This window comes from Silurus aristotelis, assembly GCF_946808225.1.
Source record: "Silurus aristotelis genome assembly, chromosome: 4".
NCBI lineage: Eukaryota > Metazoa > Chordata > Actinopteri > Siluriformes > Siluridae > Silurus > Silurus aristotelis.
In genome coordinates, this window is record NC_139577.1 from 15,967,413 (window position 1) to 15,993,292 (window position 25,880).

Below are 25,880 nucleotides of genomic sequence, written 5' to 3' on the forward strand. Positions count from 1 at the left end.
GACAATTTCAGACCCCTCCATGATTTCTAAGTGGGAGAACTTGCAAAATAGCAGGGTGTTCAAATACTTATTTTCCTCACTGTATATATATATATATATATATATGTATATACACACACATATACATACACATGTACTAAATGGACATATTGATGCCATTAACATATAAATCTGGTTAATGCATATGACTCATGATTGCATATTGCATGATTTTCAGTCAGTACTGTACTCGCTGAAAAGCAATAATGACAAAGATTGAGGTTCACAAAATTGTTTAGATCTTAGATCATTTGTGGATCTCTCAGTTAAGTAAACTTGCACACTAGAAAAAAATATATTTTGAGAACATGCTACTATTCCTAAGAAGAGGAGCCAAAAAGGAAGTAAGATATTTGCCAGAGCAACCAGCATTAGCTCTGTTAATATGGGTGTTTTATACATAGTGCTTTGTTTTATTTAAGTTGTGGCTCTGCTGCTAGTATGAGTCACCGTGTGAACTGTCATTAGTGATTACAGCAGTCTGATTCATGCTTGGACCAACACGGTTGACATGTTCACCACAGGCCTTCACTATAACATTGCATGCACATGTGCATGCGAAACACACAGACACAAAAAGAAACATATCATTAGAGGAGTTAACAACCAATTCAGCATTATTGCAAAGGTTTGATAAAAAAGTCACACTTGAAGCCCAGTAGTCTAAGAATTCTGTATCAAAGTTCTAAACACAGTATTATTTATACATTTCTCTACTGTCAGGGAAGAGTCAAATAAGACTGTCCTTGAACATTAGAAAAGCACCAACAGAATAGTATAATGCACTAAATGCAACACTATCAAGAGGAAAGAGATGAAAAGATCATATACGTATTAAATCAGTTCATGCAAAATAAAGCTGCCAGAGAGACAAAAAATATGAATACGAATAAGTATTATTTTCCATAAAACTTCCTCTGGCAACCAAAACTGAAATATTAGAAATGCTGTCTATTGTTACTAAACCTATTATTAAAAGAAATTTAGCTAGATGAAAAAAAAAACTGTGATACATTTTTTACAACCTACACACTGGATGCTAAACCACAATAATTTGACATTTGTTCAAGGATCCCCTGCTCAGGTGGCTGCTGAAAGTCGTTTGCATGTCACACATGTCATATGCACCTCCCACATGTTCTCTCCGGAAAAACCAGTATTCATCTTCAGTAATCACTCTATCTATAACATGATTACAGTGAATCCAGGGTGATAGGTGGGGATAGACCCTGAATAGGATGGACACACACATTCAAACACCTATTTAACATTAGGGGGAATTTAACATTGCCAATTCACATGTAGGCATATTTTAGAGTGGTGGGAGGAAAGAAGAAAACCTGATGGAATCTTACATGCACAGACATCAACCCAAGCGTAGGACTGAACTAAAGACCCTGAAGTTATGAAGAGGGAACAAGTCACCCGCTACACCAACACGCACATATATCAAAATAATAAATTCAAAAGCTCTAAAATAACTAAAAACTTTAATGTGGTTATGTGGTTGCCATTTACCTGAACCTTATTCATATTCACCATAACATGTCAGTTTCAATTTGGGAAGAAGAAAACAAGAAACAACAAATTTAAGACCACCTTTTCCTGTTTACAAAATGGAATTTTAGCTCCCAGTGTTAATGAAAATGTAAGTGCTACTTTGGAGTAAATCTTCCAAAATCACGATTACAGTATGTTCTTTAAAAATGGCAATCATTGAAGTACCAATTTGGGTTATTTTATGAGATACGGGTTGGTTTAAATTTAAAATGATAAACATTCTAAAAGTAAAGACCAGGTTCTCCTGTCTTTTTTTTTTTTTTACAAACATCCAATGAAGTCTGAGAAATTAGTTTGATTTGGTCTCAGAAGAGAGAAAACAGTGACACCGTTTTTAGCTAATTAATTCCTGACTTCATTTCTCCTGCAAACTGATAATGAAAGCTTTAAAACATGGTTAAAGGCTCTAATTGTGTGACCAAGCATGATTTAAAACAATACAAATGCATTTTCTGTAGTTATAAATTCATTTAAAGCTTCAGTGCTGCCTTATCTATTTGGATGCCTATAATACCACAATCCAAATCACACTTTTTGAATATTTATTATGTTTGATTATGTTATTAGCTGAAATATGTATAGCCTGCATTGAACAAAAGCACCTCTGGGCTTCTTTGGACTTTAATCAATCCATGTACATTTTAGAGAGATATTTTTATTGATAGTGTGAAAAGGGAGGCAGTGTGCTGCTGAAGACTGGAAGAAGGTAGGAAAAAAAGCTAACAGATTTTGTTAACTGTCAATTCAATACTAAATCCTGATCTAATTCATTATAAAATGTGATTAAGAGTGAGGCATCTACAATGACAATCTAAAGGCAGATTTTGACTGATTGTATTTCAATATTACACAGCAGAGGTGGGAAGTAACGAAGTACAAATATTTCGTTACTGTACTTAAGTAGATTTTTTTCTGGTATCAGTATTTTACTTCACTATTTTTTGGATAACTTTTTACTTTCACTCATTACATTTTCACACAAATATCTGTCATTTCTACTTACATTTTCAAAACAGGCTTGTTACTTTAGTTTTAATCTATTTGGTGAAATGTCAATATTTTTTTCTTCTCATTGCATGCCGTTTTCAACCCATAAACCTATTTCCTGTCATTGCGCATTTTTTTCAATCTACCACTAGTTTATCATTTCCTGGCTCTCACACACCACAGACGTAGGCTAGTTTACGAAGCTAACAATGAGCAGGGCAGAAGGCAGCAAGAAGTATGGGGTTCACCTTTAGTACCTCAAACTGCGTCAACAGCACAAAGCTTACCAATATCGGTTCCTTATGTTCAGTCTTGCCTTCTCACCCCACACCTTCACAAAGTGTGTGGATACCGATTACGGGCCTTAGAAGTGTGGAGAGATCCTGGGTTCCTGTCACAGGGCCACATGTTGGAAGCTCCTTGTCGGGATGGGGAGTGGTCATGAGTGGCCACTTCACCCAAAGTCTTTGGAAGGGGCCCAATCTGCTGTGGCACATCAATTGCCTGGAGATGCTGGACGTGCTTCGAGCTTTTAAACATTTTCCTCCAGATCTGAGAGGCTGACATGTGCTGACCCTAAACAGACTCTAAACTCTATAGATCTATAAACCAAGCCTTTATAGATTCTCTATAGTGTTCTTTACCTCTATCTTGAATTTATTCTCTTCTGGTAAGATAGGATTCTGACTTTGTATATCTACTCAACTTAGTTGATTTTAGACTTATTGGTTTATTAATTAAGGGTAGTTTCAGTCTCACGGTGGGAATTGTGGGCAATTTTCTGAATACCTTCTCCCTGACATTTAACAGCTGCCCCCACACACACAAGGGAAGGAATGTACTGGACCTTGTTTTCACCCGCCCTACCACAGCTTCAGATATGACTGCTACCCCACTTCAAATATCTGATCATCACCTGGTTTCCTTTTCATTTACACTTCTAATTCTACCTAAAAATAATGCTCCCTGGTGGTCTAGTGGTTAGGATGCGGCGCTCTCACAGCTGTGGCCCGGGTTCGCTCTCCAGTCAGGAAACCAACCCCAGCCACTCTTAGTGCCGATCCCAAGCCCGGATAAATGGGGAGGGTTGCGTTAGGAAGGGCATCCAGAGTAAAAATGTGCCAAATCAAACATGTGGATGATCCGCTGTGGCGACCCCTAATGGGAGTAGCCAAAAGAAAGTTTTTATTCTACCTTAAAACTATTTACAACATCTCTCTCTTATCCGTCCTAACTGCCACTCCATCTCTCCCTCCTCCGTAGCTTTCTGTACCCTTTCATCTCTTCCTGACCCTGACTCCTTTGCCTCTCTACCCTTGGACTTTGTCACTGACTCCTTCCTCTTCTCTCTTTCCTCAATCATGGACCTCCTTTGACCACAAAACATAAGAAGACTTCTTGTCCAACACCCTGGCTGTCAGAAGTTTTGTGCAGCAATCGGCGAGATCATCCGAGAGAAAGTTGAAAACAAAATCACAACTTTATGCAGATCTCGCATCTTACCATGCACTCCTGACAAAATTTCCTCCAGGTGTGACTTCTGCTAAGACTGCCTTCTTCAAGAAAATGCTCAAGGCCTCTGCACAAGATCCTTGTAAGCTCCACAACATCTCAACCCCCCTGCTCCCCCTGCTCCATCCTCCCTGACTGCTGATGACTTTGCTTTTTTCTATAATACGAAGATTAAGGAAATCTGCCAGACCTTTACTTCCTCCCCAACAATGACTTCACAATACAGCCAGGAATCCCCTACTCATTCGTTGTCAAGCTTCCACACCATAACAGGAGATGAGATACTGCAATTCATCCAATCTTGCAATCCTACCACCTGACCTCTGGATCCAATCCCTTCAAACTACACTTCAGACCACTTTCCAAGACCTCCTGGCATTTATCGTCACAACTATCAACAAGTCCTTAACATCTGGCCATGTGCCAAGTACCTTTAAGCAAGAAAAATGTAGTTGAATAAACCTGCTCTAGATCCATCAGACATCAACAACTACAGACCGGTATCACTTCTCTCCTTTCTTTCTAAATCTCTGGAACGCACTGTTTTTAACCAACTGTCTTTCTGTCTCTCACAGAACAACCTCCATGATCCAAACCAGTCTGGCTTCAAAACGGCACATTCCACAGAGACGGCCCTTTTGGAGAAGCTGTCATCTGTACTTATCCTTCTTGACCTTTCAGCAGCATTCGACAGTCAACCACAAAACTCTCTTATCTACCCTCAGAAGCCTCTGTATCCACAGAAGAGCATTGGAATGGTTTGCTTCCTATCTGGAAGGTCGCTCATACCAGGTAACATGGAGGGGTCCACATCTGCCCCACACAGACTCTCCACTGGTGTCCCACAAGGCTCGGTACTTGGGCCCCCCTCCTTTTCTCCTTCTATACCCACTCTATTAGTGAAGTTATATCCTCACATAAGTGTCCTCAAGAGTGCCATCAGCATAGCAGTGGTCACTGCTCACAACCTTTGGGTAACTATGGACAATCAACTGTTATTTTCCTCAAATGTTGCTAATGTGTCTCATTCTTGTCAATTTCTTCTCTATAACATCCGAAGGAGTCAAGTATTTCTGTCCACACAGGCTGCCCAGGTGCTTGTTCAGTCTCTTGTCATTTTGAGACTGGACTACTGCAACTCACTGCTGGCAGGTCTACCCTTTGAATGCTACTCGCCCACTGCAAATTTTCCAAAATGCAGCTGCATAACTTGTTTTCAATCTGCCCCATGTGATGCTAACCTACAAGGCCATAAATGAATCAGCACCATATTACCTTAGAGAACTCGTCACACCTCGCACTGCACCACGCTGTCTGAGCTTCTTCAGCACTCCTCTAATGGTACCACCTTCTCTCAGAATGAGAGGAAAGTATACTTCAAAACTCTTCTCTGTTCTGGCACCAAGGTGGTGGAATGAACTTCCCCTAAATGTCCAAACAGCGGAGTCGCTGGCTATCTTCAAGCGATGGTTGAAGACTTACTACTTCCTGAAAAACTTAAATTAGCACTTTTGAAGTTTGCTTCGTAAAAATCAAAAGTTGTAGACTTTATCTTAAGTTTGTAATCTAGCAAACCAGTGTAGATTTATTAATTGTTAGAGACTCAAAGCACTTTCGTACGTCGCTCTGGACAAGGGTGTCTGCTAAATGGCACAAATGCAAATCCAAATGTAAATATGCTGATCCGTACAGACAACACTTTTGTGGTCTCCTACATCAACCACCAGGGGGGTCTATGATCTTACCTCCTGTACAACCTGGCACATCAGATCCTCCTGTGGGCCCAAGGGAACCTGCTCTCCTTGAGAGCGGCGTACATCCCAGAGCCCTTGAAAGAGGGAGCAGACGCCCTTTCGAGGCAAGGGCCGATGCCAGGGGAATGGAAACTCCGCCCCGGAGTGGTGGAGAAGATTTGGGCTTTTCTACAAAGAACAAGTGAATCTGTTTGCGATTCAAGATACATTGCACTGCACTGTCCTCTCTGGTTTACCCTTACTCTACCACAGAGGTGGTAGAGACTATTCTCCAATCCAGAGCTCCCTCCACGAGATGGTGCCTGTTCACAGCGTAGTGCTAGCACCACTGTTTGGATTCAGTTAACTGCCCAGTTGGCTCAGTGTTGGAGTTCTTGCAAGAAAAGTCCACAGAACAGAACTGTTGAGGAATCAGCTGTTTGTCTGCTATGGCCTTTCTAGGAAGGTTCTCTCTGCGAACAAGCAGGCCCTCTAGCAGGTGGATTGTGGATGCTATCTCATCCTCTTATGAGTCCTCTGGTCTCTGGTCTGGTCTCTTGTGGCAGCCTCTAAGGCATTCTCTTTTGGAGTTTGTAAACAAGACATCTGCAATGCTGTGGGCTGATCTACCCCACTGACGTGCTATAGCCTTGACCATAGTGCCACTCTTACCCCCTCTGTCCTTTGACCCAGCTGTGCTCATCCACACTAAGCAGGGACTGGTCAGTCTGGTGGTATTGGACACTCGTTCCCAAAGTCTTGTTGACGCAGCTCGAGTTCCTGAAGTCACCCCACCGGTTGTACACTCTCCATTGTACTACATATGTGGTTCAGAGCGTGGCTACATGGAAGCGTTCCCAAAGCATTGTTGGCACAGTATCTCATTCCCTCTGGGAACCAGGGTTACATATGTAACCTGGAGACATTAACATGGATGAGACAAAGGGAGTCAGCGATGTAAACATGACTATATAAACTATATATACATGACTTGATATATTAATTAGGGCTGTCAAAAGAAATTAATTTTAACAGCATTTTTTTAATAAAAAAATATAAATAAATATAAAAGGGTCAAAATTAAAACCTTCAACCCACGTTTATTCACAACGTCCTTTTCTTTACTTAGATAGAAAATAAATAAATAAACAACACCAAAAAACAAAATTTTAATCAGTAAACATTTGTTTTACTTATACACTAAGTCTGATGCACAGATGCACAGAAAAAAAGATGGAATAAAAGCAACCTTTTTTTTTTTTTTTTTTAAACAATATTATTAGGAAGTAGAGTTTACACATTAAGAAATTAAAATTTTAGAGAATACATTTGAAGCGATTCTCCAGGAATACCTAAAAAAAACCTAGTAAAAGCTATTCTAAATCTGCAAGGCTGAGTAATGCAAAACGTCTGTCTGGTTTTTATAGTCCTAATATCACCAACATATATTTTATAGTCTCCAAATGGAACAAGAGGGAGACATAAAACAAGAACATACTATCATAGCACAAGTCCTTACATGTGCAATTATTTTGTAAGAGATGACTTGCTAAAGATGCCTTGCAATCTCGGACTAAAGTGCTCTTCAATCCATAAAATGGCCAAATAAAATGTCTAAATGTGTAGCTCTATCTGCAGAATGTGGGTGCTGGTCAGGCTGAGAATCTGTAAGAGAGGGGCTTGTTTTCTGTAAAGTGTAAAGGAGCAAAGGATGTCACACACACACACACACACACACACACACACACACACACACACACACACACACACACACACACACACACACACACACACACACACTATTTGAGAGATGCAACATCCCTCTAGGGAATATTTGAGAATATAGTTTGCCCATATAACAGACCAGCAGTGCCATAAAAGTAAATCAATATACTTATCCATAAAGTAAAGAGTGCTGAATATATTTCTCCCTTGTGCCAATGTCAAGCGGAAATATATAATTTCATAATTAATTGTTTTGTTTTCTTAAGTGCTCAATAGGTGGTTCTTTGTGTTGCAATGGCGCATCGAATTGAATGTGCATCCATCACTGTAATGGCACTGCTATTATTTTTGAAATGCATCCTAAAAACTGACTAGAGCTTTCAACCTCAAGAATGATCTCTCAGTCATGTAACCTTTATACAAAGATACAGAGAAGGAACAACTAATTGGCCTGTTGAAATCGATTGATTTCAGCATTCCATGGGCAAAGTTAAGTTCAGCACACATAGTGAGACTTTATACCAAAATTATTTCAATATAAATGATACATAAGAGAAAAACAGAAGTTTTATAATTTCCTAGATCTGGATGCTTTCCACAGAGCCTATCAAACTGTAATAAGCAAACATCACATAAGACTATAGAATCAGCCACAAAGGTCACAAAGTCAGATTCACAATTACACAATGCACAATGTAAAAATAAAACAGAATTCATCTAATGAGGAACTTAGTATTCTTAATTCCCGGTAAGATGTGAAATAATGAACTTGAACATTAAAATGGGTCTTTGTTTGGGTTTTTTTGTTGAATTATCAATGAAAATAATTCAACAAATGAAAATTGGAGCAAGGCTGCTGAAATATTCACTGAGCAACCAATCAGTCTAATACCTAGAATGCTTTGCATTAATTAGCTTTCACTAAAAGATGTTTATTTGTAGACCATTCGGCCGGCATGCTGCTAATCCTTAAATATGATATTAGTGAGGGTAGGCAAGGGTACAGTTGAAGGTCATATGGCACCATCAGATAAATATTCCAGAGGCTACACATTAGTGCTAATGGAGACAATGGAGGATCAGGGTTTAATGAATTCAGATAAAACTTCAAAATCAACTGAAGCTTTTCTGGATTTATGCATATAGCAGTTATAGCAAAAATCATTTTCATATTTTAACCTTATAAAGGGGCTTATATGTGGATTTTGGAAAGGTGAAATGTTGACATTTGGAGAAAGGTTAATCTTTAATTTGGCAGTTCAGACAGAATCTGCTTTTCCATGTCTGGGAGATTACCATTATTTGCACTGAAGCAGCCCACAAACAGAAGAAGCGAAACCTGTTTGCAGCTCCAATATGCTCAGGATGAGAACTCTGAGCCAAAAGGGCTTTTTGCTTCTGTGTACAAAAGCTGTTAGGTTTAGTGTGAATCTGAGCAGCTATGGATTGACTACTTTAATGCAAGATGCTTTTAGTTTTAACACACTTGAGGTGACTTTTCGTTTACAGTCTTTAGCCAACTTAAATCCTATCATGCTTCACTTCATCCAGCATATATTTTTTTTTGCTGATAGGCAACAGAATGACAGTAATGTCCCAGTGCCCCAGGTTGCCCCAGTGGGCTAAAGCTGCATGAAAAAACTAGAAGAGTAGAAAGCATTCAGAACCAATATTATTAGTTCAGATCTTAATTAAATTGCAGTTTATAAGATTAATTTCTAAACCACTAGCCATTTTAAAGCAGTACTGATTCAGCAGTGTCACCCATTGCAGTTACACCAGTGGGAAGGCTGGATTGGCCAGGAATGTTGTGTGTGATAACACCCAAAGCCAAGAGTATACTGAATTACATATATTCACACACACACACACACACACACACACACACACACACACACACACACACACACACACACACACACACACACACACACACACACACAAACAAGCTTTTCTCAGAGAGAACAGCACTGGAATCAATACAGGGCTCAATAGACATTGACTGGACTGACAGATTTGTGCAATGCAAATGAAAATGCAGACTTTCTCATATGTCAGTGTAGAGAGGATTCTGGCAGCATTAACATGAGGAGAATGGCACTTGCTGCAGAAATGCTTCCTCTCTCATTTAGCTAGTAAAATAATAAATGACAGAATGTTTTAGGTTCCTCTGACTTTATTCTTCAAATTCCAGTGATGGTTAAACTTAACTATTTGTTAGCACATTTTCATATTCACAATATTTATTTTGCCATAAAGCTCAGTTTTTTTTTATCTCTATTAAATATCCTCAATTGATTAAAATAATCTACTTTGTAAATGGTTGTTTGTAAGGAGAATAATGAATGACAAGTTCTGATATACTTAGTACTATGACTACGCTAGACCTGCCAGATTAATCTTTGTGCTATGCTTTGACTTGAAGCTTCTGCATTTATGACTCACTTTCTGCTACTGTGAATCTGTACTTCTCAGGTCTTACCTTTTCTTCAGTGAAAAATCTCACCTGTATTCTATAGACTGTAGGCTACCAAAGAACTGCTATTGTAATCACAAAGCCCTTGATGCTCATATAAAAAATAATTTCTAAACACGTAATACTGTATGACTAAGTATAAAAGTCTAAAAAATTATCATTTATAAACCCACTGCCATGCGTCACCCAGAATAAGATTCATTCCCTATTGAATTAGAGTCCTCTTAAAGTTTCTTCTTTATGTCAGCCCAGGGAATTGATCTTTGCATATAAATTTCAGTTTAGCTGGAAACTATTGCAGTTTAATTAATTTGATACCCTCTGTCAGTTGTTGGGTTTCTTTTTAAAAAGGTATCAGCCAAATAAAATACCAGACAATCAGCAGAGTAACCTGAATCTTTCTCCTACTGAATCAACTTACCTATCTATACTTAGTGAGGTTATAAAACATATCAGTCTTAAACATTACTTGAGTGTGTTCAATCTTAGAGCCTCCTGCTCATTTCTTCTCAAACACAGAGTTTGTTTTTCTGCCTGAAAATGTGTTCCTCGAGAAAAAAAAACCAAATGGATATTGAATTATGCAAATCTGATCTTGTCACTGGCCAGCCACTTCTGTTATCCTCCCACGGCCTCATACAAATATTCTGCAATTTAAACCCAACGTTTCAAATGACTCGATTAGTATTCATGCACATCATATTCAAATAGAACCTGATTTTAATGGACAACTGCAGCTTAAAACTAATCACACAAAAGAGTAAAGACATATAGGATCTGCCTTTTCGGTGAGCCCTTAAAAAAATTATTATTCACATTTTAAGCCAAACAATGACAGGCAAATTATATATCAATTGACAAAGAAAACCTTTACAAAATGTAATGTATTTCTTATTACTGCTAATGTTGTTTTGCTGCATTTCTCCTGCAGCACCAGAAGACAGCAGAACCCCCTGTTGATTAGTTTACAATAATGAAGGATTAACGCCAAATTGGAAATTTCCTCTATTGGAGCTCGTAATTACAAATGCACAGTCATTTCATCCCCTCTACCCGTTCACTGCTATAGAGCTGAATAGCTGCGCCAGGCACGATACACACAAAAATAAAAATATAAGAGCCACTGCTGTGCCATAACTCTCTGCCCTAGTTCATCAATCACATACTGAGCACAAATGGACATGTATGCTTAATACACACACACACACACACACACACACACAAAAAAAAAACCAATATTTTTTAATTAATTAATTATTCATTATCTCTCAACTTTCCAGATATTTGATAGTTTATATACATCCAAACCTGGCTGTTAAAACTGGCTCATAATTATTGTTATAGGTGGTTTGCAATTTCACGTTTTACTTGTGTTAACGTGACTGTTTATTTTTAATCTTAGGTTTTCTTTGTCCACCATTACTAAGCCCTCAGTATGATTGGCTGCATGACTGTTTTCATAAAGACACGTCAACTTAAGATACTGTCAAATATTGATAAGTTCATGTTTACAGGGAATGTGCAAATTGTACGATGGAGATACGTTTTGATAACCATATCGTAACTTAAAAATAGCCTACTCAGGAATCTTAAAGATCAGTGATAGTATCCTGTTATTTGTTAATAGTTTACAAATTACAGTTCATTATTTAGCAAAACAGAGCAATTTACACTACCGTAATGTACAAACTTTACAGTATATATGCATGTAACAGCAGGCACATGGACTAACGCCGCTTTGCGAGTGGAGGGCGGTGGCAGACGCACTCTGTTTCAGTGTCCACGGAAACAAATTTGTGAGACAAGAGCTAAAATTGAGCTTTGAAAAACATAACCAGAAAAAAAAGCACGCTCTAACATCGAGACCACTAAACTGTCGGCCGCTGGTGACAGTAAGATATCTCAAAAGGCCGGATATGCGTACATCTTGGCAGCGTCCCAACGTATCATATGAAAATTCAAATGATGTGTGAAAATTTCAAAACATTTTCGTATTGCTATCGTCATCGTAACATTGAAAAATCGTAAGTCAAACCGTTGTAACACAGGGACTACCTGTATATTTATTATGCAAATGAAATCAACTTTAAAAGAACACTGAAAAATTAAACACATACTGAGTATTTAAATAAGCACCGCCAGTGTTGTTTGATTCACTGTGAAGTGGGAACATTAAATTAATTGTAAATTGTTAACAGACTGACATCGGATGTTGTCGTGCCATACCGTGTTATGCCAGACCGCAGCTGAAGTTTAGTCATGCTTCCTATGAGCTGAGACAACATGTTATTCTTTCAATGCCAAACCAGAGGTCTGTGGTCCCAACACACAGGCTCAGAGGCTTATGTTCCAAGTTAAAAAAGGAATACTTGCAACACTTCAATTTGGCTTTAATAAGTCCTTCATGTGTTTTGCGGTGAATGTGTTTTAAGTGAATATATACTCATTTAACCTTGGATTTATATTTAAATATCGGAAATTTACACTTCAGTGCTCTGTTTTATGCAGACGTAAGAACAGACTGCATTGCTTCAATCTTGGACATAGCATTCACGTTTGAAGCTGAATTCAGATCAGAAGTGCTTAGGCCCAAGGCTGTTGTTTCTGTTGGCTGTTATTCTCATCACGTCCACCCCCACACACAGTCACACACAGTCACACACAGTCACACACACAGTCACACACACACACACACACACACACACACACACACACACACACACACACACAGATAAATTACATTTGCAGGCCAGGCCAACTGGTCTGTAATCCTTTTTGACAAAAGCAAAGTCTCATTTAGGTGTGTGCTAATGTTTTAGCTCTCACGGTGAGCAAGCAGAGATAAATGGGATGTCTTCTCAGTTAGTAGTAGCTTGCTTACAATTTTACAAGGGAAGCAAAGAGTAAACAATCAAAAACAAAAACAAACACGTGTGCTTTTCAGTCACAGGTGATGGTCCTCATGCATGACCTTTATATTAACACCTGTTTAGCCACAAGCTGATTATTATTATGTGTGAATGATACATGGAGAAGTGACGCAGCAAATGTGCATCTGTTAAGAGACATGTTGTATGAACTGTATGAATATACATATAATAGAGAGTGACAGAGGACAAGTATACAGAGATATGTATAATTCAGCAGGGAATGAGGCAAAAGAGACTAATATAATTATAAATTAGTTATGAAACTTAGTCTAATAACAACTCTAAATTATAATAGGCTGATTTAGAAATGAATTGGATTCTGTAATGAAAGTAATTTCCTCAGGAAACATTTGATCTTTCGCATCCCACAAAGTCATCAAGCAATTCAAATTAACAAAAAAAAAAAAAGGGGGGGGGGGGTATCTTGTCTGAGGGCAACTGCTTTCAGTCTTTTACCCTGGATGCATAGCTTAATGCCTTTATCTAACTTTCCAGACTAGAGTAAGATATTCTAATTGTACTTCTTTATTGCCCATTGCAAAGGAGAGGTTTAAGGCCGGTGCACGAGGAGGCAGGAAGAGAGCCCTCAACTTCACTATGAATCTAAACAGCCTGGCACTCCTGCATAACGCACACAGGAGCAAAGGTAAACCGCTGTTTCTATGGTTACTGGCCAGGCTCACCGTACACGGATGCTCATTGTGATTTTAAGCTGCAGAAGAACCCTAATAGAGGCCATGAGTCCATCTACCCACCCACACACTCACTCACACACACATGCACACACACAAGCACACACACCTATAGATGCTAACAGTTACATCATTTATGTAAACAAAGACACCCACATATTGCTGCTTCTGGTAGTATGTGTATGATGATTGCATTCACAGTGCCTCAGTGCGTATACGGTATGTAATGCATGGCATTTGTAAAGTAGCTCAGATCACAGTAGGTAAGAAAGATGCTGGGCTACAACAGCAATAATTCGTGGAAGAGAAAAAGAGAGTCACACATTCCTCTCATGCTGCTTCTCACTCACATACACACACATACAGGTACACAGTATGCAGTGGAGTCCCACCTCTATCCCAGAGTGTGTGAGAGGCAAAGAGAGGAGAGGTGAAAGGTAATAGCTATCAATGTGTTATGAGGAGGGAGCTAGTGTGTAGCTCAGAGCTCTAATAAAGACCAGTGCCCTTAATAAGCACGTTTTATATAACTTTTCCATGGTTTTTGCTTTGTTAAGTGAAACGATTTTATCCATATATATTACTGTGTTCAAATGGAAACGGGAAAGCCAGAAACAGTCAAACACATAACTGTGTCCATCCAGCAAAACCTTCTTACTTTCCTACAATCCCTTTTTTAGTAAAATGAAACACAAACCATTCTTATAAAAAAATATAATACTGCAACCCTTGGAGAATGTTATAGGATGTATAATATAATGTGTTGTTCTTTAAGGATCCAGCTTTTGCTTAAGCAGTCACACCACACAATTATAATCTGCCTGGTTAAAAAGCTTATCCACTTAAATAGAAGAAAATGTGGTATAGCAAATGAATTCACAGATGCTTCCATTAAAAGTGAAAACCCAGTGTTAATGCTTTACAGCGGTAGCTCTCATCAACCACAATAGACACTTCGCATTTTAACTTCACAGCACAGGATTTCACTGCACAAATACACCAAGCACTTCATTAGAAACACTATTTTAATACTGGCAGGGCCTCTCTTTTTCTCAATTCCTGATGGCCTGGATCCCACAAGATTTCGGAGACCGTCCTTTGAGATTTTGCCCCCTGTTCATATGATTGCACTTTCTAGGTGATCATGAAGATAAAAAAAAAGAAATGCTGAATTTGAATGTCACATTCATTGAGATGATTTTTGCTTTGTGCCAAAATGCATTATAGCCTTGTTTTTTTTTCCCCTTTCTATTCTATATTTGGTTGATGTGAATATTACTTGAATCTGAAAGTTCATATCTGCATTATTTCATGCATTGTGATGGTGCCACATTTGGCACATGGTAATATACAGATGATATACATTCACTGAGCAGTTATTTTGCACATCCCATTCATGCAATTATTTCCATGTGGAAACACAATACTCCGTGTGTAGTTAAATGAACTAAACGAAGCATCGAGGCAAATCATTTGATGATTTTTTTTTGTATTTGAATTATTCAAGTTACTCAAGGAATCGTTTCAGCCCTACTGTATATTAATCTCAAGTCTAAATCTAAATCTGCTAGTTTTACAATGTATTACCCTGTATAAGATTGTTTAAGTCGTTTTCACACCAATATGCATTGTCATTACTATATTTACTCAATCCTGTTTATTTCAGGTTAGCTTAGTAACAATATCTATGTATTTTACTTCTTGTTTTATATGTTACTCATGCACTCATAAAACAAATTTGTTATAGATAGATAGATAGATAGATAGATAGATAGATAGATAGATAGATAGATAGATAGATAGATAGATAGATACATACATACATACATACATACATACATAAAACATACAATCTGATTGTCATTGTATAGTACAGGTGCACAGCAACGAAATGCAGTTTAGCATCTACAGTACTATAATGTGCAAAGCAATTATGCAAATTGACAAATGCAGATAATTGTGCAAATATATGTACAGCATGTAATATATAAGTGAATAAATATACAGTGAATAAATATAAAGACTCTGGGCGGTGTAAAAAATGTGCAGGAGCTGGTGAGCAAGTACACTAAGAATAAATATAAACATATGTCTAAAGGTTGTGGCAAAAATAAATAATTTTGCTTTTAATTTAAGTTTAGTGTGTGTCTTATGTGTGTGTAATTTGTGCATGCAGTGATCTATATTTGCTGTCACTTTGTATTGAAGCAGTGGACAGGATAAAATGATCAGCCAGTCATTTGTTTAAAAAAGAGGACCGAAGAAAAAGCTTCCATGGTAGTGAAGAAAAAGTGATGTTTACTGGACCAATTCATTGAAAGAGACTTTATTATTCATCAGGTACACACAAACGCCCAGCTATGCATCCACTAAGCTGACAAACTGTCAAAAAAGTCTTCTAATCAAAAGGCTATATTGATCAAGCAGCGTTCATTCAGATTGTACAGTCCATATGATGTATGGAAGTGTGGGGTGCATATCCATTGTGTGTGTTTGTGTGAGCACATTTGTGTTTGCAAGAGATTTGGGTACACGTGTATTTGCAGGTACTAGCATAGTATTTACTAAGCCATGAACATGTGGCTAACAACTTTTGTAAATAAAGTAAAAAACAAATGAAAATGTTTCCATATCCTCTTCACCTTATATCGCCAATGTTATTTCTTAAGTGGTCAGTGTGCAATAGCAGGATGGACAGAGCAAAAGACAAAAGATTGGGAGATGATTTATGGGTGTGATAAAGTGCTCCAGCTGGATCTGCAGTCAGTACTATAATGCTTGCAGTGCTGCCCAAGCTCCAGCATAATACTTCCTTTTCCTCAATTACATTATAGCTGAGAGATGGCCCAGCCCTTGAATAAAACAACACTCTCTTAAATGAAAGGTCAGCATTAAGGTAGTGAAGGAGGATTCAGGGACCTCTAACTCATTTTACACATCCTCCAGAATGCACACACTAAGACATACAGGCTAAGACTCTATATAAGACCATGATACACAGTTTATGTAATGAAAATCAAGATCCCTGGTTAAAACAGTTTATAGCATACATACTGTACATCTGTCATCAAATGTGTGCAGACACTGTGCTCACCTGGCTACTAAACTCATTACTGAATTAGGAGCATATTATCTAGGTAATCACACACAAATTCATGCAGAACTTCCTAAGCACAGTATACTTAGAGCATGGATACATAAGGATACATGTTTTATCTTATCGAATGTTTGATCGGTAGGTATTATTTTTAAAAGATTTCATCCCGATATACTATATCTGACTGTAAACTGTCAAACAAATTAGCATTTTTTAAATTCAAGCTATCAAGGGGTGGTTTTAACATCTGGACAGAGACAACAGATAAGCAGTGGTCTTTAGTGCTAACTAAAGAAATATTACTCATATATTATTAATACTGCAAACTAAAGCAGACATGATCTATTTTGACAATCTTTTAAACTTCTGCCAAGAAAAGTCCAAAAAATCCATCGGCTCTCTTTAGTCTGAAGTTCAAGCTAAACCACTCTACAATTCCCCTCTGTTGAAAAACATGCACATATATGCAGTACACAGATGTAGTATCGTGATCCAGAGAGTGTCAGTGATGGTGGAGCATTTTGTTTCCACAGATTGCACTTACGTACATCATTCCAGATTTACAAACTGAATTATTTCTATATTGAACCCTTGTTCAGCTAGCTTTGTACGTATATATATATATTCAGATGGATTATAAGTCTGCACACACAACACCAACATGGTAGGCACAGACACACAACTAAATACCAGCACAGATCCAAATGCTGCATTTCTGTTTAGCAAACAGTGATGTGCTATGCTTTTAATGGTAGAGTTTGCCAGGGTACTGTAGGACATTTCACATTTTAAGCAGAAGCAGATATATCTCATTATTAGTTTTTTTTATATTTTTTCCTTATAATCCACTTTTCATCGTCTTTAAGACTTTATGTGTAAGGTATTATGTGTGATGGTTGAACCGAAACATTTAGTTGAATGTCAGTCTTGTCTGCCACTGGATTTCTCCAAAAAAAATATCCTGCTTAGCATTTACCAAATGCTTCCAGTTCATTAGCTTACCTTTATAAAGGTGCTGTTTATGTATGTGCAAAGCAATTGTCAGGCATATAGTACAGATGGATTGTGCTGAATTGTGTTGAAATTTCAACATAGATGCAGACATTTGTGTTACAGCTCATCCAAACATATGCAGTGAATCTATGAGTATCAGAATAATTAGTTAATTGTTTTTGTGACAAAAAAATAACACTGCATTCAGTAACAACACATTACAATAATGTATTCATAAATTTTATAAAGTAAAACATATTAATATAAACTTGCATTGTGTTAAAACTTAAGTATTCTATGAATTTGTCTTAGAAAAAATGCCAAGAGTTTAATCCTTTTTTGTTTAGATGAGAATGTCCTCAAGAAACTGATTAGCATAAACTCAGTCAGGCTTGTTAAAACCTTCTACAGGTACTTAGTCAATTTCACATAGGATCGCTGTTGCTTATTCACTTTACAAAATCTTGTGACAATTACAAGCACCTCTGTAGTTTATTTAATGAGTTCTTAGAACTGGTAAAAGGAAGAAGCTCATTTATAGATAATGACTAACACTAATCTCTGAAAATAAATCCCTTTCACACATAAAACATCCTCAGCCCTTGACTGGGACACTAACGGGTTATATAACACTTTTGGCCACACTATGGTGAGCAACTAAGTAAAATTAAAGACAGAAACCCACTTGCTGTTCACAATGCACATGAAATGTAAAGCATTCTGCAAGCCAACCTCATATTCATTTCAGTACATGAGATATCACAGATGCCTCAACAGGCACAGATGAATCAGCATGCTAAAGCACAAGGCCTTCCAGATTTCATTCATAAGGTCATCAAAATGGAGCAGCTCTCATTTGCCCAGTCCACCAAAACGACCTTCATTACGTGGTAAATTACCTCAATAATTCATAGTTAATTGAACTGTTTGGTCATGGCTGAGGTGCTAGCTGTAATAGCTGAGATAAACGCCATGAGGTTGGTCGTATCATTCAGTCTCTAGTTTGTTCTCAAATTATTATTCAGACATGAATAAAAAAACATTATTGACCCACATTTGCTACAACCACAATATGTTAACACAAGTGATATAGTGAACAGTTTCAGCTTTCTGTACATCCTCGAGAGAGAAATGTGATCAGAAAGGTTTGTCTCTAGGTAATTTCAATCAAAGATCAATTTTAGTGGCTGAAACAGGATCTGCCAGTGTGTGTGTGTGTGTGTGTGTGTGTGTGTGTGTGTGTGTGTGTGTGTGTGTGTGTGTGTGTGTGTGTGCCTGTGCATGTGCTTGTGCTTGTGTGCATGTGTGTGGCTGTGTGTGTGTTGTTACACTTACCAGTACTCTGCCCGTGAGAGTCTGTGCTGAAATCATGACCCCGGCCCAGTCTTTCACCGAGGTCATCCAGCCCACCTCACTTGCTGGAGCATCCTCCTTCTCATCCTGGCTCTTCAGTGGCCCATCTGCATGTCCACTATTAACTTTCTGGGCCTCCTGCCACAAACACACAACATCAAAAGTAAGATACCACAACAATGCAAGATATTTTACAATTTACACTTCCAAAGTTCCATAGCTTAGTGTAATTACTGTTGGAGAGGATTAAGTGGACCAAAACCTTAAATTACTTTATTCAATACCACCTGACATTTATACAATAAGGAAATTGTGTTGCAACTTTCAGTCCACATAATCGCTAACTTAAATTAAAGTACAGAAATTGTAATTGCTGATGTGTGACAGTCAGAAGTAAATATGTATTACAGTGTAAAAGAACATTCAACTTTATATGTAGGTAAAATGTAATGCATTTAAGTAGCTCTATAGGACAGATGTGCTGCTTCTCTTGCTTCTTTTTATCATATAGAGCTGTGTATAGAACTGGTTTTCTCTCTCTTAATCACTATTAAGACAGGTTTAGTTCCTTTTCAGGAACTCAAGCTGTGTCAACAACGCTTTACGAACGCCTGCATGTGTCCATGCTCTGAATCACGTGTAAATCATGTCCAACGTAAAAACTACGACATCACCAGTGGGGTGCCATTACAACCAGGAACCAATAAACGCACATGCAGTGCAGCCGACGCTTGCTTCTGTTTGTTCAGGAAGTGCGCAGTGTGTGTATGTGTCAAAAATATATATACAAGTATATGGAAGGAAAGCAGTCTTTCAGGCTGTGTGTTCCTCCTTGCCCCCACTCCTTGCCCACACCTTGCCCCTCCTTGCCCCCACTTTATTATGGGGATACACACAGCTTATGTGTAGCTTGCCTGGGAGAGGAGCATGTGCAGTTGGCTCTCAAGGAAGCCGACTGCTCGCACTGTAGCCGCATATCCATGTGGATCCTCCGCTCCCAGATAGCGCAATTCAAGAATAACTTACTCCTCGCGGTTCTGGTCCCAATTTCGAAGTGGCGATTTATGTCGTGGGATTCACGGGTGGTTCTGGCAAAGGGTTTGGAGACGGGCCTGTACCTTTCTCCGCCCTCAACCTGCCAGATCCAGCGGTTTCTCCCAAGGTTTGGAAGCATGTCGTTCAGCGGTTTCTTCCCCAGGTGGAGAGAGCGCTGCACTCCACCTTACTTTCTCTGAGGAGGGGGAGGCAATGGATGCCAGTGAACCACTGACACTTCATTACAGCCAGTCCTTTATGAGGAGCTTTTAGTGGTGGTGACTCGTGCTGTCGAGTTAGCTTGGCCAGACAAGAAGCAGAAGCAGCTTCCGCCAAGCAATCTGGCTGAGCGTTTCTGTGTCCTGACACAGTGTGTCCTGAAGCAATTCTGTTCTGTGTCCTGAAGCAGTTCTGTGTCCTGCGTCACTGCCTTCACACCGGTGTACAGAGCTGCAGCAGCTCATACTCAGCCCGCCTCTTCAGCCCCAATGTCTCCCGCTACGCTAATGTAGTGGGGCTGAAAGAGTGTGTTTGTGGGTTGATGTGCTGGGTTGAAGAGACTCCAGTCGGCTATTTCTCCCCGGGTGTGGCATCTTCCCTGAAGCCCCCGTCAGCTTTGGTGGGCAAGGTTTACACGGCCACAGGTCAAGCTGCTGGCTACCTGCACATGATTGCCATACCAGGCTGATCTACTAAGGGAGTTGGATAAGGGGGATAGTTTGGGGGCTGATGAGGTATGAGAGCTACACCGTTCTACGGACCTAGCTCTCAGGGCCACAAAGGAGACAGCCAGGGCCGTTGGTCGATCCATGGCAGCCCTGGTAGCTACAGAAGGGCATCTGTGTCTCATCCTGTCAGAGTTACCTGACAAGGACAAAGCTTTCCTTCTGGATGCCCCGTTGGTTCCCACTGGCCTGTACGGCGATGCCGTGAATACAGTTGTATTCAACTTAGTATATGGTGCCTGTCCCTTCTCGGCACCCTCAGGAGGTCGGTCTGTTAACCCAGCCATGTATGGTGCTTCAGGGCACAGCAATTTGCAGTGAGTGTCTCCCTCAACCTCCGCCCAGTACCAGAGACGAGTTTTGAGAGACTGATTCCCTTAAGAGACTATCTGGCAGCCTGGAAACACCTACCTGACAGGTGGGTCCTGCGCACTGTAGAGTAAAGGCTGTAGAGAAAGGCTACTAGATCTAGCTCGAGTCTCTGTTCCCCAGTTCAGCAGGGTGTGTCCCACTCTGGTGAGATCTAAACATGCTCTGGTCATGGAACAAAAAGTACACACTCTCTTAAGGAAGAAGGCCATCGAGGTGGTCCCTCCACGAGACAGAGTCTGGGTTCTACAGCCGGTACTTAATAGTTGCCAAAACAATAGGGGGTTGCAACCCATTCCAGATCTACATCAGTTGAACCGCTCACTATTGAGGCTCAGGTTCAAGATGCCTACTCTCAAGCAGATCGTGTGGTTTAAATCAGATCCGAGGACTGGTTGTCACAATAAATTTGAAGGATGCTTACTTTCACATTTCCATCTTTCCTTTGCACAGGAAGTTCCCGAGGTTTGCTTTAGGTGACAAATAGACCCGGAAGGACCCGATAAGCTTACAGATATCGGGTCCTTCCGTTCGACCTTGTACTCTCACCCTGCATCTTCACAAAGTGTATGAATGCAGCTCTGACCCCGCTGAGATTTAGGGGCATCTGCATTCTGTAACTATATCGTCGATTGATTTATACTAGCTCAATCTGCGCTTATGGCAGTCCGGCATCAAGATGTCGTTCTTGCCCACATGAAGTAACTGGGGTTAAGACTAAACACCAAGTAGAGTGTACTTTTTCCAGTATAGAGAACCACTTATCTAGGCATAGTTTGGGACTTGACCATTATATGGGCACAACTGTCTCCTGCTCGGATGGAGTCTATACTCACAGCTGTCAAGAGAGTGAGAGAAGGCTAGACATTCACAGACTGCTGGGTCTGATGGCAGCCGCATCCAACATGGTTCCGCTTGCCCTCCTGCACATGAGACCCCTCCAGTTGTAGATCAGAGACAGAGGGTTCTCTTGGAAATGGACTTAGCAAGATCAGGGTCACGGGCGAGCCCTACAGGCCTTAGATGTGTGGAGAGAACCCGGGTTCCTGTCTTAGGGCCCCATGTTGAAAGCTCCTTGTCATGGCGTGACACTAAAAACGGCCACCTCCCTCAGGGGATGAGGTGGCCATTACTGGCTGCTCTGCCCAAGGTCTATGGGAAGGGAGCAGCTGCCCTGTCAAAGCCAGGGCCGAGGCCCAGGGAATTAATGTCCACCCAGACGTAGTGGAGCAGATATGGAGGTAGTTTTACAGAGCACAAGTGGACTTGTTTGCGATTCAAGAGACATTGCACTGTCCCCTCTGTTTTTCTTTCACTCACCCAGCCCCTCTTGGGCTGGATGACATGGTATAGGCATGGTCGAGGCCTCGCCTGTAAGCCTTTCCCCCTTTTGCGCTGCCCCCATGAGTTCTGGAGAGAGTTCGCTGGGATATAATCTCTTCCTAGTGGCCCCGCAGACCATTGTTTGCGGACCTGGTAGCCCTTCTCGAGCAACCTCCTTGGAAGATTCCTCTAAGGAGGATCTTCTCTCCGTCTGGAGTTATGGAGGCTGTGGCCCCTGAGGTCTCTTTGCCAGTTGGACCCAGTTAACTGCCCGGTTGGTTCAGTGCTGGAGTTCCTTCAGGGACAGTTCACCACAGGGTTGTCTCCTTCTACCCTGAAAGGTTACGTGTCGGCTATTGCGGCTTATTATGCTTTGCTTGCTGATCAGTCTCTGGGAAAGCAAGAGACACGTTTCCTATTCCCTTTAGATAGTTTAAAGTCTAACGACGATTAGAATGTTTAGTTGAATGGCAATGTGTGTGTAACCTACTGAATCCTGCCAGGTCACAGCAAGGCAACAACAAGCAAACACTGCAGCCTTCAAATATGGCCACTATAGACTACAAATCCCACAGGTTGTTCCACTTTGAGTCTCCATGCTACTAACTAAACACAACTGTTCTAAATCACACACACACACACACACACACACACACACACACACACACACACACACACACACACACACACACACTAATATCGAAACTCTGAATGAACACATGGAGAATGCTTCATGGATGCTTCATGTTTATATTAGCACAAAGAATAGATCAATTAATTTTAAAAAGTAATCAAAATAATTTTATGTATTAATATTTAATATGATAAAGATTTAAATAAGTATATGTTGTAGCCCTGTAGAAAAGAATGATGCAAATATGGTTTTAAAAACACATTACTAACTTCATAGCCATGGCTTGAAGTTGAACAAGGAGTACATATGTGTGCATGTGTGCGTGTGTGTGTGTTGGTGTGTGTATGTGTGTGTGTGTGTGTGTGTGTGTGTGTGTGTGTGTGTGTGTGTGTGTGTGTGTGTGTGTGTGTGTGTGTGTGTGTGTGATATTTCACACTGCCTTACACATACAGCACACCTAGCAGAGTGTAGGCCAAATAGTGCACTGCTATGATTCACAGGCTCAGGAAGCCATTGCAGCATATTGGGCTTACATCAGCAGGGTATGCAATTACTTCCAGTCAGGTAGGTGGATGGAAGCACAGCAGTCACATATGTGTTTTTTAAAACAGAATATATTTACTATTCAATATGGTCTTTAACAGACATGAAACAGTGTGTGTCAAATACAATTATGGATAACAAACAACCTTACTGGTGTGCTACAGCCAACACATATCCAGTTTTCAACACTATATCTTGGAATAATCAGAAATGTTTGACAAAGAAAATATAGTCATTAAAATAGAAAATAAACCAAATTAAGGTTATTATAAAAATATCATATAGGTACATGAAAAAACAACTGAATGATTAAATTGGACTAGTCAGAATGCCTTTGGAGTAAGTGATTTTGCACTGAACCTCTTAATTGTTCATTTTTTTCACTTTGTTCTCAGAAATGCTAAAGGATGCTTCATGTAATGGATTGTGTTTAACTCCAGTGTGCATCTAATCTTCAAGCTGTACATGTTTATATAGAAGTATAATAATTGCATTCTAAGCTAAAACACAAATTGCATATAATTCATATACCTAAACTATAATTAAACCAGTGGTGTAGTAGATGATGCAGTTTAGAGGATGCAGTTTATGCGCAGCCCAAGAGACCATGAATAGCAAATGCTCAGTATTACAGAAGTTATTAAGTCATAATAAAGTTAATTTATTTTTATATGTGACCACTATTTGCTACCAGCACAATAATTAAAATAGCAGCCAGGTATTAAGTATGAAGTATCTTCTGTGGAAATTGTGCAACAATTGTACAGAAATGTAGAAATTACAAACTTCAGGTGTCTATTTTTTTAACTGAGTAAATATCAGTGTAATTTGACAAAATGAGAATCTTGTTCCCCAACAACAGAAATAGCTTTGTAAATTGTGACAAATGCATAAACTTGTTTTTGGTCATTTGCGTAGACTTCCTTAATCAAATGCTTCTGCAGAACAACAGCATTTCAGCTACAAGAACATAGTAGTTATTTTCTGTAGGTACATATAAAGATAAATATAATTTAGCAAATTCCTTTTGGTGCTGATTCTACATACTGTTCTATGAAAATCTAATACAGTATGTAAATAAAAAGTTCCCCAAATTGTTTAAACAAAACTTCTTACATTTCTGTGTGAAAATTGAGCAAGGATGTTTTTTATCAACAAAATCTTGAGGTGAGGCACACGATCTCTATATAAAAACCTTAGCCAACAATAAGCGTCAGAGTAAGACGAGAGTCACAGTCACTGCAATCTCTGGGATTCTAACAGCGTTCGGACTACGGTATGTGTTTTGCTTGCCTACTGCATGTGGCAGCAGTGCTGCATTTTTGAAGTGCATGTGAGACAGGTTACACTCCTCCACTGCCCTTCATAATTTACAGTTCATAATTATTATAAGTCAAGAAATGCAGGGCTTTCAGCTACAGATTCCATCTAAAAGATGTCTTATCAGTCACTAAAATGTAAAATGTAGTTTCATCATTTACTTTTTGAGTAACAGCAGGTCAGGTGTATCCTGACATGTAAAGAAATAATTACAGACTACGTGGCAGCTCCAGATGCTGCGTTTGGGCTAAGCATTCTAACTAGCCTCTGCACACATCCAAACCCTGACCCAGCAAATGGGCTTGTGCTCAAACTGATGCATGGGGATTTTCTGCTGAAATTGGATTAGATTCCATAATGATGTGCCAAGGAGGCAGCTGGTATACTGCTAATTAGTTATGCCCCCCCCCCCCCCCCCCCAAAAAAAAAAAAAAAAAAAAAAAAAAAAACAGTGTAGTTAAAACTAGTACAAAAAAATCTGCTCAATGCTCCCTGGATATTGTTTCGCTGGTATGTACAATACCCTGACCCTCCAACTAGGGGAAACGTTTAAATCAGAGAACAAAAAGACCTGCTAACTCGTCACTGTTAATGCAATGTGTTGTTTCCAAAATGAAAACAGACAGAACAGTATTGATTTGGAGGAAATGCCCCTCCCCAATGATCCCTTGGCATTTCATCATGTAACACAAGTACTAAGTATTGCTTGGTAAAATCTAAAAATGATCATAATGATATTCTTTTCTAAAAAAATATATGTAATCAATTAAACACACACCCTCCCTTAATCCCATGTGTTTGGCTGTTTATATCAGAAATGTCAAGTAATCTGCA

General features: G+C 39.4%; 1 protein-coding gene across 19 annotated transcripts in view; it reads right to left on the reverse strand.

The window, feature by feature from the left end:
- The window catches only part of kcnma1a (potassium large conductance calcium-activated channel, subfamily M, alpha member 1a), a 150,730-nt gene that overhangs the window by 91,020 nt on the left and 33,830 nt on the right, over positions 1-25,880 (reverse strand). For all 19 annotated transcript variants that reach the window (XM_083539256.1, XM_083539254.1, XM_083539250.1 and 16 more), the window contains exon 2: positions 19,080-19,235. In XM_083539256.1, the coding sequence (XP_083395382.1) occupies positions 19,080-19,235 (156 nt within the window). The remainder of the gene's footprint in view (positions 1-19,079; positions 19,236-25,880) is intronic.